General features: G+C 41.3%; 2 protein-coding genes across 7 annotated transcripts in view; both read right to left on the reverse strand.

Moving 5' to 3' along the window:
* elk4 (ETS transcription factor ELK4) overlaps nt 1-5,090 on the reverse strand; it is a 32,638-nt gene extending 27,548 nt beyond the window's left edge. For 4 of the 5 annotated variants that reach the window (XM_034236571.1, XM_034236570.1, XM_034236569.1 and 1 more), the window contains exon 1: nt 5,038-5,090. In XM_034236571.1, coding sequence (XP_034092462.1) covers nt 5,038-5,077 — 40 coding nt within the window. In that variant the 5' untranslated portion in view covers nt 5,078-5,090. Of the gene's footprint in view, nt 1-414; nt 670-5,037 lie in introns of those variants that run through there. The other variant, XM_034236572.1, reaches the window with a different exon arrangement.
* Nucleotides 5,091-6,980: 1,890 nt separating this feature from the next.
* si:ch211-117k10.3 (Krueppel-like factor 15) lies at nt 6,981-16,439 on the reverse strand. Of its 2 annotated transcripts, XM_034236575.1 has the most exons (5): nt 16,253-16,439; nt 15,028-15,103; nt 13,934-14,205; nt 12,187-13,030; nt 6,981-9,202 (listed from the first exon to the last, which is right to left on the reverse strand). In XM_034236575.1, exons 3-5 carry the CDS (start codon nt 14,136-14,138, stop codon nt 9,034-9,036), a joined length of 1,218 nt encoding a protein of 405 aa, XP_034092466.1. In that variant the 5' UTR covers nt 14,139-14,205; nt 15,028-15,103; nt 16,253-16,439; the 3' UTR covers nt 6,981-9,033. The 2 variants fall into 2 exon arrangements, with proteins under 2 accessions (XP_034092466.1, XP_034092465.1); XM_034236574.1 differs by lacking the exon at nt 15,028-15,103 and having other exon boundaries at nt 16,253-16,434.
* Nucleotides 16,440-17,243: the final 804 nt, after the last annotated feature.

The raw sequence follows: 17,243 nt of genomic DNA on the forward strand, positions 1-17,243 counted from the left end.
TATTTATGTATCCTGCTTACTTAATCCCGTTACATGTGATCCATTACTCGGATGTCAAACCGAGTAATGGATCACACACACACACACACACACACACACACACACACACACACACACACACACACACACACACACACACACACACACACACACACACACACACACACACACACACACACACACACAGTGCAAAATAAAAGACCACTTGTTGATGAAATGCGTTACTTTCGTTACCGTCAATACACACTTCCAGCCATTCACCTACAGTGTAAAGTCCCAGTGTGTGTCTAAAATCATCTCCTTGGGTTAAGCATGTGTGTATAATAAAGACACACACAAATTAACGTTTGGTTGTTAGTTTGCAGTAAGTTAGCTGCTGGCTAGCTCCGCATTAGCTTGTGTGCTAACATTTACCTCGTTCGCTGAATTCCCGAGTCGTCGAGCCGCGTCGAAATATTCCCAAAACATGCTGAAGAAGCTCTCTATTGTGCCACGGCTCAAGAAATGAACATTAAACTGAATGTCAAAGAAATACCTTAACATGAAATACATTGAACTCCCCCTTTCGGCTTCAACTGACGATATATCCTTAGAACAGGAAATAATGCTGCATTCACTGACCCTCGTATATTTCACAATCGAGATATTTGCTTAGAGACGCACCAAGTCTAGCTGTTGTTTTTTAATATTGAATAATGCAGCAAATACTTTCTTTGAGATGCAATGTGTCTTTTTGAAATATGTGAGCTTAGTAACAAATACAAATAATATACATATGCTAAAAGAATATCTAATTTGATTTCATATAAGTTATAACCCTCATTTTTCATGTATTAATTGACCCTCGTTCATTTCACACTCGATATATGTCGCCTTTGAGTGTGTTTGCTCCTGTTCAATAATCTTGCATAACACAGGTGGCTTTAATTAATTGAACCTTAACCCTATTAAGTTAATGTAATTGTTGTTGTGTATTTTCTTGTAATTTTAACTATATGTAATCATATGTCATCTATGTTTGTTATTCTGTAAATCCCACTGAGACAAACTTGTTTTGTGATATTGGCAGAGGTGTAAAGTAACTAAGTAGATGTACTCAAGTAGGCTACTGTACTTAAGTATAACTTTGAGATACTGTGTACTCCACTACAATTCAGAGGTGAATGGTGTACTTGTACTCCACTACATGTATGTAATACCTTTAGTTACTTTACAGATGTGGATGAATGATGTGAAATATAATCAAGTGTTGAATCAGACTTTAGTTCCACCTGGAGTAAACTCACAAGCTACCCTGCAGTCTACAAAGTCATTCAAACTAGCTGCACCTTTACCAGCTTTGAGAACACTTTAATGATCAATCATTATAAAACACATCATATATATTATTCTGAAATGGACCAATCTCACAATGACTACTTTTACTGTCGCTACTTTCACTATATTTTGATGATAATACTTTTCTACTTTTACTTGAGTAACGTTTTGAATGCAGGACTTTTACTGTAACAGAGTATTCCTACACTCTGGTACTTCTACTTTTACTCAAGTACAATAACTGAGTACTTCTCCCATCTCTGCTAATATGTCTTGCATGTTTGTTCAGCAGTGTGTGAAAAGTAAATACCACCTGTTTGATCGTGTGGCAAAATTCCGATGCTTCCCACTACACAAAATGTGTCATTGAACGCACCCTGAGATCAACTTCCTCTCTCTGCAGTGTTTATCATTTTGTAGTTACTTTACCACAGTTACACATTTACTACACAAATGTAGGTGCGTTGTCACTAACATTGTTTTGTATGAATATGACTTTTATGAATCTTTAGGACTGAAAAACTCATTATTACAACATTTAAAAAAAATCGTATTCCTAAATATTAACGTGGCATCGTTGCAGCTACTTGAGGTAACACAAGATGAATGTTAAATGTTGTGATTTGAAGCATTAAAAATGGAAACGTGTTCATTTCAGCGTGCTTTAGAAGCAGAGCCATGTGGTAAATAGTGGAGGCACCTGTTAATAAGTAAATTATTAAATGAATGAAAGCAAAAACGTGTTATGGGCATGCAGTTTAATGCCTGAGCGGTTTATTCCTCACTGTCTTAATGATCTCAGCTTACCTCAGTGTCTATTTGACAAGAAGCCGGGTCAATCACACACAGAGGGCGAATCTCTTTTTCTATATTTGATGAAAATAATTTAAAACGTGATTGCCTTGCAACTCATTAACTCACAAACTCCCTCGTGCTTATGTATTGAGTTGCAGATTTGTCCACAGGGAGGAGCTGTTCGGTTATTGTCTGGATAACCTCCAACATCTGGAGGGAAAAGAGGAACAGCTGCAGCACTTTAGACTAATGATCCGACTTATGATACTAGAACTGAAGTAATTCAACATTTCTTAAATGCAAACTGAGACAGCACATGTATTTTAGTGCAAGATAAATTGATTTGACTGTGCAAAGAAACGTGAACATAAACAAAATGGCTGAATATGATACAAATTATTGTGCTAATTTTTTATTTTATTCATAGCAGTTCTTTTGAGAAGCTCATTTAGCCGTATGGCAAAGTCTAACCATACAAGGAATTTGCTTGTTATTTGATACGTTTTGCAAAAATCAAGTCATACAGAATACAAGAAAGTACAATAAGAATACCCACACAAAAATATGCACAAGAAACATGTACAGCAGAGCTTCGCAATTATTTTTAAATGATAAACCTCACTGGAGAGACGAAGGCAGCATATTAAAGCAGCATCACAATATCATCAACCAGCCCTCAACAGGTATAAGTCTTATTTTACACATTTATCAGCTCAACATAACATGTACATGTTACTAATCTTATTTCCAAAAGGTTTTGATGAGATTAACCTGACCGATAAATCTGACCGATTTACTACTTTCATCAATCATAACTTTTTAGTTTTACATTAGATTGCATTAAGGCTTCATGATATCCTTCACAGTAGACATTTGAACATGTGAAATTGCTGATCACCACTTTCATTGCATTTTGGATGATTTAGTCCACTTTGTAACACCATGGTGTTCCCGGTCAAAGATGACCGCCATAAAGAAAAGGAATTAGTAACCATCCGGATCCGGTGTGTGTTTTATCTGAATAAAACACACACACACACACACACACACACAAACAAACACACACTCTAGATGTGTTCCCCCCCCCTTATGTGCCCAATCCCCCCATGTGACACACACACACACACAATTTGACATATTTCCCGCTCTTATGTGCCCATCCCCCCACATGGATCACACCTGGCAAACACAATACATGTTCAGTGTCTGTTCTTTATATATTTACTGCAGTTTTTCATGTATACCAGTAGTCTGATACAATATGTACAGTTTGAAAGGGTGTTAAATAAAATGTGGTGATGATTAATGGGTTTTGTGTTAATGTAATAGCAGTTAAAACAGGACCGGTCAAATTTGACCGTGAACACCAAAGTAAGGGGGGGAACGAAGACAATAGGAGGGATAAATACAAGATCCATACGATCCTATGGAAGACGATTAGGGCCAAATGTGAGATCTGATGAAAAGTGGGATTGTTTTGTAGGTTTATTTGTTCTCTTAGAATATTTGGTCGGATCAAAAAACATATTAAATTACACACAGTCATTAAATCAATTATTAACAAACAAAAAACATGTCTTAGTGCAGTTGGAAGCAGTTTAGATTCCTACAAGGACAGACAGAGGAAGGAAGGAAGGAAGGAAGGAAGGAAGGAAGGAAGGAAGGAAGGAAGGAAGGAAGGAAGGAAGGAAGGAAGGAAGGAAGGAAGGAAGGAAGGAAGGAAGGAAGGAAGGAAGGAAGGAAGGAAGGAAGGAAGGAAGGAAGAGGGAACAAAGGAAGAAAGTAGGGAGGGAAACACTTCTTATACATTTTCTAAATAAGTTTCAAACTATCCAATAAAACGGAAGCATGTTATCAGCTTTAGGAAGGAGATGTCTCACTTACTGATGTGTATATTTTTACAGGCAGAACAGTCACTCTCTAAACTCATTACAGTAGTCTGTGACCTATAGTAACCTCTTGGCACAACAGTCGTCAGCTACTGTTATCGTGTTACAGCCTGGGGCCTCGCTCCATTTCTAAAAGGAAACTCCCTTGTCCCCTCCGTCCTGCCTCGACTACAGTTTGTAATTCAAACCAACACGGGACAAATCAGATGAGAGACTGCATCGTCCCAGATTAGGAACAGCAGCCAAACACGACTGGAGAGCACGAGGCATTCAAGCTTGAGTTATACAAAGGGTTAGGAGGGTTACTTTAAAAATCGCAATTACTTACCAATGCAATCAGTAACCTAATCTGAGTATCAAAATATAAAAGTAACCTGATTACTTTCTGTTACTTTTGGATTACCTCAATATCCAATGTAAGACAATAGAACAATGTGACCGTAGAAAAGTAGAAAGAAAGATATTTAGGATAAAAAAGGATTTGATTGATAGGAAAACCTGTCAAGCATATTCAGGCAGTAGCCTACACACCTACAATGAAACACAGGAGCACATACTACCGTTTAAAAATGCTCCGTTTTAGTTTAACACACACAGTTGAGCTCACACACACTATTTTATGAACATATAGGTTCACCTGCTGAATTAAACACAGAACAAATGAACCAAAGAAAGTGGAAACCATGAGCAGATTCAGGCGGTATAGATTCACACTTAAAGTATTAGAAGAGTACAGTTTACAGAGAAGATATACAGTAATCTGATTACACTGTATTTATGGCCCTGTAAGGGAAAACAGTTGCCTTTTCTCTTAAAGATATACCATATTGCAGTACTCAGATCAGTATAGAAAGTGATTACAGTTTAAAAACCTGCCTGCAGCATGTTTTCATTCAGAGACTCACTGAGTGGTTATCCTGCCACCTGCTGTGTGCTGTAATCCCTGCTATCATTCAGCGCTGCCTGCAGGACATTCAGATTGGTGTCATTTCTATATATTTAAATATGTCCAAAACTCAGCTGCCCGCTTGCTCACCTCCACCCGACGCTCCGACCACATCACCCCTATCCTCCATGACCTCCACTAGCTCCCCATCAAACACCGCATTGACTTTAAAATATTACTTTTCACTTTCAAAGCCCTCAACAACCTTGCCCCCCCCCTACCTCTGTGACCTCATCCAACGACACACCCCCACCCGTCGCCTCATGTCTGCTGAAGCTAACCTACTGCAGCCCATCAGGACAAAGCTCCGGACCTGGGGTGACAGGGCCTTCGCAGCCCCTCCCCCTCTGGAACTCCCTCCCCAGCCACGTCAGATTCGCCAACACTCTCACATCATTCAAACAATCCCTCAAAACTCACCTTTTCACTCTTGCCTTCAACTCCTAATCAACTAACCCATTGCCCTTATTCCACCTAGCTTAGCACTTTCTACTGTTGTTGTTATTTTTGTTTTACTTGCTTGTAAGCGCTTTGAGCACCAGGAAAAGCGCTTTATAAATGTAATGTATTATTATTATTTCAATGACAGTCACTGGATACATTAGCAGACAGGAGTTCAGACCATTTTTTCCATACACTTCAAGCTGGTCGATTAAATGGCTGTCAACAGAAGTAAAGAGTTGAGGTGGTTTGATAATGTTTTACCAATTGGCTCAGCAGGCCGGTATCGTACGTAAGCTGGATCAATGGAGGAAAGTTCAACATTTTCAGGCAGCAATCAATCAATCACATTTTATTTATATAGCCCAATAACGCAACTTACACATTTGACACCCTCTGTCCTTTGACCCCAGCATCACTAAAAGTACAATATACACTTCTCGCTAGAAATCTAATCAAAAAGCGTTTTAATGGCCAAACTATCCTACAATTTAGGATTTTACAGAGAGGGTTATTTGTGAATAAACGGGAGCATGTTGTTTCTTACACGACCACTAGAGGTGCTACACTTTAAAACGTGGCTATGGGTCGTAATCTAAGCTGCTTAAACAATCGACCTATTTGGTCGTATGAGTTGGAGGACATGTTGCACTATCAGCTCTTTGACTCTAAATCACACTGTACATTTCATATTTATATCCAATCTTATATTTGATATTCCATTACTCACATACTTATGTATATCATATGTTGCTTTATATTTGGTCACTGTGCATTTGTAATTCAACATTATAACCTTGAGCAGAACGGCCAATATGTTATTGCTATTGAGATGTCGACATTTTAAAATGTTTATTTCTAGTCTTTTAATTTTATTTGACAATGCCATGTCTTTTTATGCTGCTGCAACACAAACATTTCCCAACTTGGGATCAATAAAGTACTTCTTATTTGATCTTATCTTAAACTCCCAAAGAAACGGCACAATGAACGGGGAAACATTTAATAAACCTTCGCTTATATATCATCATATCATCAATCATGATATCATTTATAATATAAAACAATATGTGAAGACAGGTGTTGTGCCATGTGCAAATACTCTGGCACATCCCAGAAATTGAATACATAATGATATTGTGCCTTTAAACCGACTTTTCTACAGCGTCAGATCCTCGTTCTCTTCACATAAACATCGGTTAATCCCTGGAATCAAAAGTTACAAAGAAACACATTGTGGATACGAACATAAATAACAAATGTGTTTGGACATCGCTTCCTGAATGAGGCTCATTGTGTGTAATGTGAAAGAAGACGCTCGAGTCACTTGATTCTTCAGTTAACCTCAGCTCTATGGAACTCTTTATCCTATTTCACATCATCTTGTTTTGTTCAACACACAAATGTAAGAGTTTGGATCAGCCTATTTGTCCTCTTCAAAGTGGTTTCAAGCCACAGCAGGCAGCAGTATATCGATTCTGATAGGTTGGTTTGGTTGGTCTACTGTTAGGGCTGTGACCTAAGATTTTCATCGACATACACTGTAGCACGAATGACAATACAAGCCTTGAAATAACAACAAAGGGAAAGGATTTCATTTTTTGCTTTTTTATTTTTGCAAATAGGAAAATAGCATATCTGGTATTCCAAAATAAAATTAAAATAAAGCCTGTGTTGAACCAGATAAACAGGCATGACAGAGAGAAGGGAGACAGAGAGACTGACAGAGGGACGTAGCGATAGATAGAGAGAGAATTGGATGATGATTAGGGAACACAGGTCTGGATGTAGGTCAGTAGAAGCTGGCTGGGGAGGCGCAGACACAAAGACAGCATTGGTTCAGACAGATAAACACGTCTGTCTGCCTTCAATGGGTTCCTACCTTACTAAGCATGGTTTGTTTATCAAACAGGAGTGCACCATAATGTATCCATTATGCTAAGAGACAGAGATATGGAGGAAGTGTAAATGTACACCGCTACATGCAGGGAGTGCTCTGCTTTTGAGTTGATCCAAAAGCCCGTAAAAATGAAAGTTAGGTTAGCCAGTGAGTGCTGCTTCAACAGAGACGAGTCAGTTCTGTGAAGCGTAATGAATAGTCTCTTCATGTGAAGCACTGGTAGCTTTACAAGCATCGACGTGTTTTAAAGAACACATGATAATAGTGACTGCATTGCACAGTTCCTTAGAAAATATTTATAATCTTTTTTTTTGGCATTTTACCGTTCCAAAGGTATACATGTTATGAAACTGCCAGAAGAGCACAATGACTGTTTTTCTCACTTTCCACGAACACAAGTGCACTTGAGACTCAGCTTAATGATGTGTGAATGGGACTCCAAATCCCAGACCATAATCAGTCTGACATTCCACAGATTGATCACGCTACAATCAAACTCACATAAAAATACCAAAAACCCTCTCTCCGGAAACACATTTGAATAGCTTAATGCACTGATTGAAAAATCCTCATCGATTAAAAAAAACAAACACATCTATATATAAAGGCTACAAGCTGTACATGTTATCTTTGTCCTTTATGTTACGGTACACATATTTATGAGTATGCTAATACAGATGATTAAGTAGATGTTAACTGCCTATCCAGCTGTTTAAACTATTAGCTTTTCTTGCTACTATAACCAACATACATGTAACTGTTTCGCCTCACTTTTGCACCGTTGAGCCAAAACATAACAGTAGTAGTAGTAGTAGCTGTGATTGGCCAGACAGAAGTCGGCTGCACAATGGTAGCAAGGGAATTTCCCAGAACAAAAGAGCTTAAAAACTGTCGTGGGTGTCGCTTTCGTGCTTTTCAGGGTTTTCTGGTTTGTCAACTTCCCAGTTCCCAATCACAGTCAATAAGAGCAGTCGTATGATAACAGTAGGATCAAGTGAGGTGGTTTTGTGATATGTACGAAGGCATCAATAGAGATTAGAGTGAACCGGGGCTGAGAGAAAAGGCATACGGGGTCAAATGAGATGGATTATGATTGGACAAGTGCAACGAAGGCCAGGGTGGGATGCGTTCAACATCGGAAGTTTTCTCAGTTTGGCCAAAATGTAAGTCTGACGATGTCTCCGCATTTTCTCCTAATATCAAGAGTTCATTCAGCGTGAAAGCGTTTAGGGGAGATCAGAATTTCACCCTCATGTGATGGCTGTCACGCTCTGCCACTGCCACATGTCGTATGATGAGACACATGAACATTAAAATGTCCCTTTCAACAGCGTATAAAATGGAAGCTTAATCCATGGACCCTGAAGTTTGGCTTCGAGGAAGAATCACGGAAGTAAAAAGAGGATTATAGAGTTACAGACACTCCTATTGCTTCTTGAACAGCAGATAGTAGGTTAGCTTGAGTGGTTTGCAAGAGGGGCCCCTGTAAAAACGGTCTCCTGTTAGGTGTTTTGCATTGTGTGCCAGGAAATCCACTTTCAGATGGGGGTTTCCTGAGGAGAATCAGATGCTCAGAAGGAACAGTGACATTTAAACAGCAGGGGGGGAGAGAAAGCCAAATAGGAGGAGGGGAAGAAACAGCATCCAGCTCTCACAATTCTTTTAAAAGTTCTGCTTGTGAAGCACCAAAAATATCCTGAGGGAGACCCGGACCCCCTCCTCCAGGGTGTTTAGGCTAAAGAGCGTCACATGGTGGCCTTGAGGATCCTGCCGGGTCTGGAGCTGCGGTGGACCTTGGTGTGTTTGGATAGGTGGTCGCTGCGGGCAAACTTCTTCTCGCAGAGGGAGCACTCGTATGGCTTGATGCCGGAGTGAGAGCGGCGGTGGCGGGAAAGTTCGTCAGATCGGGAAAACCTGGCGACAAAAGAGCAGGAAGGTGGAGTAAGGAACACTGTGACGAAAAGATACACCACATTTTTGTCCAAATTAGCCAACTGTCAAAGTCAACTTTATTGTCAATACAAAATATATATGCAAATATTTATATACCTACTAGGGGAGTAACGGTACACGTACAGAAATTATTCGGTACGGGCCCTTCGGTTTGGTACACGTGTATAACGTTAAACGTAAAAAATTGAGAACGTGAACAACATCTTGGAAGTAATCTCAGGTGCTGCGTCGCAGCATTCAGAGTAATTTGCTCACATTGGGTTCAACGCGTCATAGAGCGAGCAAGTCATTTCATTGGACGAGAGGCATACTATGAGAGCTGGTCAGAGGGATGCGTTCAAATTTAGTCAGTAATTTGAGGAACTGTCGAAAGCAGATAAAGTTGAGCTCGAAAATCCTCCAGCATCATTGAAGTCTCCGGTTTGGGAACACTTTTGGTTTCGCAGTTACGAACAAGGATGACGGACAAAGACAGGTGGACCGAACCAAAGCTGTTTGTCGGCATTGTTCAACTAAAATTGGCAATACATGAAACTTGCACACTCATTTGAAAAGGCATCACCCGAACGTGAATATCACCGGTACCAAAAGAAAAAAAGACTGAAGTGCAAACCCAACTCCCGCTAGCATGTAAGCCTCCACCTCGCAGAGATGTTCAGACCGAGCCAAAGCTATTACACACACCAATATCCTTATGTTGCCATGTTAGCAAAGCGCTACCTGGCTGTATCTGCTACCTCTGTCCCTAGAGAGGGTGTTCTCCACAGCAGGAGACATTGTTAGTGCCAGCAGATCTGTAAGCAATGTGGACAAGTTCATCTTTCTTTAAAAAACATGAACATACAATGACAAGCAAGTCCTAATGTCAACCTGGCTGCTAGTACAGTACAGTTCAAATACAGATTATTTCAGTTCATCGAAATGCTGCACCTTAATGTTTATTTTATTATATATGTGTACCGAAAACGTACCGAACCGAACCGTGACCTAAAAACCGAGGTAGGTACCGAACCGAAATGTTTGTGAACCGTTACACCCTTAATACCTATATATATATATATATACCTGGCTTAGTAATCTATGATAATAAGAGCATCAGAATAGAGTGGTGCATTGATGACGTTTCTTTGTAGGCCGACCTGGAAGTAAGCATCGTATTGGTTCCCTCGTCAAAAAGCAATTCCAGTGGATTTCGGTATATTTCATAAAATACGCTAAAATAAGATAATCATTTCCAAGGTCTTTAATCCACTCCCTTGTGATTTTTGAAGCGTAAATGCGATCGGAAGAAGTAAAAAAGCTAGCGTTAAGCTATGAACGAACTACACAACGATCACATGACTTCATGTCACCACCGCTAAGCTAATGACGGCTAATGTTCGTCGTATTAACTGACGTATTTGTTGTCGTAGGACAAAACGTGAAAGTCTATTAAGCTTTTGTTCACCATATATCTCATGTCAGGCATCTAACCAAAAACACGTTCAAAAGACTTTGAGACGAGGGAACCCTCCTTGTCCTTTTTGTTGTTCTGTCTATGTTTTTATGTTTCATGTGGAACCTACTTGAGCAGGTCTCCCTTGAAAAAGAGATCAATGATCTCAATGGGATTCACCTGGGTAAATAAAGGTTTGAAATGAAATGAACCCGAGGTGGTAAAATGCGAACTCCTGGGTTTTAAGACTCATCCCTGCATCATTATATTGCAACCCCACTTTGGGCTGAAAGGTGCTCTCTAACTCCAACTTCCACACCAATACTATGCGCAATATAAATATAATTACCATCATTACAAAACACTCGCTGCTATACAACATGTGCAATATCATTATTAGTGGTGCACGATAATTATCGGTCCGATATTAGAAATTATGACGTCATCCCGATAAACCCGATACCAGTATTAATAGCCCCGATAATATACAATATATTTTTTGGGTAAAAAATAAATAAAAAAATACTGCGGTGTGGGTGGATTGGGATGAGGGGCGCTTGTTTTTCACTCGGCTCCTCCCGTTTTGCCAGTACTGTGGTATTAGTGGTTTAGGAAGAGGGGAGTTCTTCACAAATCCAGCGCTCCCTAACTCATGCCTGGCTGTGACGTAAATGGTGTGCGGCCGTGAAGCCAGGACAGTAAACAAACATGTCGTCGGTAGTATGGGACTATTTCAAAGTTTCAAAGTTAGATAGTTCGCTTGCTATTTGTATTAACAAATGCAGAAGTTCCACGAGGAGGGAAAAAGGCAACGAGCTATAATACTTCCAACCTGATTAGTCACCTGAAACATCGCCATCGCTACGATGGTGTGTTAAAAGCGTACGAAGACGCCTGCGCTGCTAAACTAGCGGCGAATCCAAAGCCAGCTGCAAAGGCACCGGGGCTTTTACCTATCGACGAGGCTTTTGAAAAAGGCAAGAAGTTTATTTGGGAAAATAAATATGGTCACTTTGATGAGTCAAAACTGTTCTTGGCTTTGTTTTGTTCATAGTAGTAATGCTCATGTCATTTGCTCACTACTAGTCTCTGTTTTACCACCAGGTGTGCAAAAACTACAGGTACATTTAATATATATATATATTATATTATTATCGGTTATCGGTCTTGAGAAGCAGGAAGTTATTGGTATCGGTTTCAAAAAACCAATATCGTGCATCCCTAATGTTAATTATTAATAATGTTCTATAATAACGTGAAATTACGTATCTGCCACTACGTTTTTTGCACTACTAAATACGGTTAATGTACTTCATTATGTGACCGTCTATGTTTCCTGTAGATATTGAATTGCTCATTTGACTGCACTGTACAGTTTAATTACGCTGTGTATATTGTATTTTTGTAACTGGCACAACAATTTCCTTCAGGATAAATACAGTCTTATCTTATCTTATACAAATAAAGTTTATTGTTATTATTATTATTATTATTTCATCATGCTACATACCTCCAGCCGCAGTCGGGCCAGCTGCACGTGTACGGCTTCTCTCCCGTATGCCGGCGGAAGTGAGCCTTCAGATGGCTGCTCTTGGTGTACATCTTCCCGCAGCCTGGGTGGGAGCACTTGTGGACCCTCTCTGTGGGTGGCAGTCTGCTCACCCGGGGGGTCATGGCCTTCAACAGCTCAGTGCCCTGACCCCCAACCCCCGTCAGGCCCTTGATCTCTAGAGTTCTCATAGTGAAGGGCAGGGGGGCGATCCTCACGTACTTCTGGTCAGCTGACTTGTTGTCTCCGCTGTTTAGAGACAACAAGGTGGTGGTGGGGTTCAGCAGGGTGACATTTTGTCCTCTTGCACCCTGGAGGCCCATGACCAGATGAGTGAGCCAGATGCCACTTTGGGCCCCTGGAGGAGAGCCAGCGGGGGTTGGAGATAGGGGCTGTAGCTGCAGAACCAACGGGGCACCAAGGAGCATTTGGGAGGAAGGTGAGGGGTTACGTTGAGCAGAAGGGGAGTGGTCTTCTGCGCTGATTTCCTCCTTTTTAAGGAAACTTGAAGTGCAATGAGAAGCAACCTTCCCTTGATCACGGCAAGTGTCTGAGGAGGCTTCGGGTGTCAAAGTGGAGGATGGAGAGTCACTGCATGGCAGAGGGGACGCTTCTTCTTTTGGAATAAGAAGAAGACCCTCGTCTTTTGGGACAAGAAGACCCTCTTTGACAAGTTCCATCTTTTCCCTCAAGAACTCCTCGATGTCTTCCAGCGTGGGAGAAAACGGGGAAGAGGGATGGAAAGGGAAATCTGGCAGCTTAGGCTCGTGACTCGCAGGTTCCTCCTCATCGCCATCCTCCGCTCCTAGACAAGGCAAGGCACGTTTATTTATACAGCAGCTTTCAACACAAGGCAATTCAAAGTGCTTTACAAAAATGAAAGACATTGTTATAAAATAACAAAGGTACATGAGTTAAAGACACAATGCACATCTGAAATGTTTAGGTCCGACCAGTGTTTCCGCCAGACCAGGGCTGATTGGGCGTCCACCCTGAGAGCGGGGGCTTGAATTTTGAATTGAGCCGGCCCTTATAGATACTATCTCTTCACGTTAGTGAGCCGGATCATTTGGCTCGGCTCTTTCGGCTCTTCATGTTACCACAGTTTACCACGGAGCCTCAGTTTCGCCGCTGCGAGGCTCCGCAGTTCATGCTCCACACTAGCCACCCACCCCCCGCTCATCGCGTCCTAATCGTGCACGTCTCGTGTTCTCCTGTAGCAGGCACCGCCGATGTCGGGGTAACGATCTTCAATACTCCGAAAAGAATCCCACCAGACTCCTTTGCCCCTCCTTTTTCCTTTTCGTCATTTCAAGCGATAAAAACTCTTGATCTTCTTGGACGCCCTCGGCTCGAGTTCAGGGCGTTCCGAGCTGAATAAGGGGTCAAATAACAGCAAGACGCCCCCCTGGCGGACACGCTGGGTCTGACTCTTAATCATTGCTAACTAACAGTTTTCTTTGACCTCAATTTCTTTCTACTTTCTTTTTTAACTTATCCGTTAGTTATGTCAAGTGTTTGATGCTAAACGAACCCCCCTTTTGGAATTCTAATCTGAAACCCAGTATTCAGAGAGTTCAACGGATCCAGGCCGTATTTGTGTAGCTTATAAAATGTATTTGCTCCCAGACATTCATGTGGCTTGCTAGTTTTGGACCCCGGACTTTAACCCCAATACACGTGACATCTCTAATCGGTTGACCAATACCTCCTAGAAAGATGTGCAGACTCATCTTCTCGTCCTCATCATCATCTTCTTCCTCCTCATCCTCCTCCTCTCCTCGGTGCATCGCCCCCAGCTCCCCGGCCGAGCTGCCCCCCTCGCTGTCTCCCAGGCCGAGGGAGAACAGGCTGCTGCTGTCCCTGAACAGGTCATTCTCCAAACTCAGCGTTCTGCTGCTGAGAGACACCATTGATCCAGACCAAACGCAGAGGAGAGGCTGTTGAGGAAACACGATCCAGAAGAGGGATCACAGAAACCTGCAAAGGCAACATAAAGATTACTTTTTGAATAACCAAGCAGAAAGTCAAAGTGCATGAAGAGCAATTTACATCGATGCCCAGATTTAAAGAAGACATATTATGCTTATGTTTAGGTTCATATATGTATGTAGTGTCTCTTTGTGACATGTCTCCAAAAAGCTCTTTACTTTCCTCATACTGTCTGTGCTGCAGCACCTCTTTTCACCCTCTGTCTGAAACCAGAGCCCAGTCTGCTCTGATTGGTTAATCGCTTAGAGATCTCCTGCTCCTTAGCCTATTGCGAGTGCTAGCCAATAGAAGAACGAGTGTTACATAGTGATGTCACTATGTTCTGGAAGTAAACAAAGGAGTCCAATGGAGGCATTTCAGGCCGGGGGGGGGGGGGGGAGAGGAACTTTGGGATTGTAGCCTCTGCAGCCCATTTACATGCACTGAAACCTATACAACACTACAGTAGAGGAAAAAACCCCAAACGCATACTAGGGCCTCTTTAATGGAAATCTCTTTTTTCACCCACAGTTCACATTGATGATTTACTTAGGTATTACATTATCAGTAAAAAATGTCATTACAATATCAATACAGGACTTTTTCGATCACGTTATGTGCAATTGTTATTACATTTTCAGGAAATCATTACAGTATTAGGTGTTATAATCTACATAAAAGTGTATTACATAGGGCATATCTTTGTAATGAGCAAAACATTGTGCACTGAAGTCTTTACACTGGCTTCCTGTGTGTCAAAGAATAGATTTCAAAATACTGCTGCTGGTTTATAAAGCACTGAATGGTTTAGGCCCAAAATACATTTCTGACCTCCTGCTAAATGATGAACCATCCAGATCTCTCAGGTCTTCAGGGACTGGTCAGCTTTCTGTCCCCAGAGTCAGAACTAAACATGGAGAAGCAGCGTTTAGTTATTATGCTCCAAATATCTGGAACAAACTCCCAGAAACCTGCAGGTCCGCTGCAACTCTGACTACTTTTAAATCCAGGCTGAAGACTTTTCTTTTTGTCGCTGCTTTTAATTGAACTATTCATATCTTAGACTGCACTGTAACTTTTATCCATGTATTTTTTCTTTTAATGTTTAATTGACTGCCATGTATTTTTTTCTTTTAATGTTTCTTTTATTATCTTTTCTTTTTAATGACTGATTTTAAATGCCATTTTCTTAATCTCTTTCATTTTTTGTAAAGCACTTTGAATTGCCTTGTGTTGAAAAGTGCTATATAAATAAACTTGCCTTGCCTTGCCTTTCTGAAGCTTGAAGCATGTAAACATGTCACAGTAAAGGCACAACATACATAATACTAATATGAACCTGAAAATAAGCATGTGTCTTTAAGTTGAGGCATGTTTTGGCCAGGCCCAACTTTAAATTAGAAAACCCATTAAATATTCCCCCGAAAGTACTATAATTAACTTTTTTTAAAGGAATACAAATATAAACTGCTATCTTCCATATAATTAAAAACATGTTTTAGCACTGGTCTAGTATAAATAGAACTGTAAAATGTATCACAGAGGTAAAACATATTGACAATTATGGAAAGTTGAATGGAAAAATGCAAAAAAGGTATGCAAATTCTAAGTTAAGTTAGTTAACCACCAGTGGTAGTTCACCTTCAGGTCTGCAGATATCAAATGTGGAACTACAGTCCAAACACACACGCTAACAGTGGTGAGAAATGCCCATTAGCCCGACACGATGTGTGTTGCTCTGCTGTCAGATTGCAGGCACATGTTGCAGCAGGGCCTCACACACTTTACACAGAGCTGGGTAAACACGGCCCGCGCTGACTTGCCCATTAGTGTGTGAGTGTGTGTGTGAGTGTGTCGAGGGGAAGTGTTAAACTCATGAGGATTGAAATCAGAAAACACCGCTCGATGACTATTTTTACCAGAAAGGGCGCTCGACAACATGGCAAACCGCCTGAATGCAAACTGCGGCCGCATAGGAATCCATGAGTCTCCGGTTCAAAAGATCTATACTCCTCCTGTTAACCGAGCAGCATCCCGGATATGTGGCTCGACTTACCCTGAATTTACTGCAGTAACTCGGTGGAGAACGAGCCGCACCGTCGAAGGGGTTCTTCTATTTTCCGCGTTTCTGTGTTCCTCCGTCGTGTTATTGTCGTAGCACACTCACATCCCGTCCTTGCCACGGGTCCATGTTGGCATTCCTTTTTCCCAGCGTCACGTGACAAGCATTGCTGCACAACTCTGGAGGCACGGGTCCTGTTGCGTGGCGCTGATTGGCCGAGCGCGGCGGAGGCTCGCCCTAAAAGGACGGCTCTGATTGGCCGCCACTCGATAAATTCAAGACTGCCATGTGTTGATGTAGAGATCACTGTGCACAGCGACCACCACAGCGACTAACTGCCATACAGTGTAGCAGCAGCCTATTGATGTGGTGGAGACAATAATGGAGACACCCATTGATGTAACTAAGAAGATCTACTGAATAACACTTTGAGGGACTGTATTCATATTCTTCAGATGTGGATGAATGATGTGAAATATAATCAAGTCTTAAATCAGACTTTAGTTCCACCTGGAGTAAATTCACCAGCTACCCTGCAGTATACAAAGTCATTACAACTAGCTGCTCCTTCACCAGCTTTGAGAACACTTTAATGATCAAAAACATATCATATATATTATTCTGAAATGGACCAATCTGCACAATGACCACTTTTACTGTCGCTACTTTAAGTATATTTTGATGCTAGTACTGTTGTTCTTTTACTTGAGTGACATTTTGAATGCAGGGCGTATAACTTTTAAGGACACAATCTGAGGACTTCTTCCACCTCTGCTGTACAGCGGCTAAACACGATACAGTGGGCCTATTGATGGGACGGACACAATAATAACCACTCAGATCTGCTTCAGGGCTGTTTGTCCTGCATCGTGGAGCAACTGTCCCTGAGACGAAGAATGGGGGTGAATCTACTTCCACTGAGTGGCAGTGTATGGGATGATACAATAGGGTCCTATGTAGTGGCTGATGGTGCAACCATGCCATC

The sequence above is a fragment of the Gymnodraco acuticeps genome, unplaced genomic scaffold, assembly GCF_902827175.1.
Source record: "Gymnodraco acuticeps unplaced genomic scaffold, fGymAcu1.1, whole genome shotgun sequence".
Taxonomy (NCBI): Eukaryota; Metazoa; Chordata; class Actinopteri; order Perciformes; family Bathydraconidae; genus Gymnodraco; species Gymnodraco acuticeps.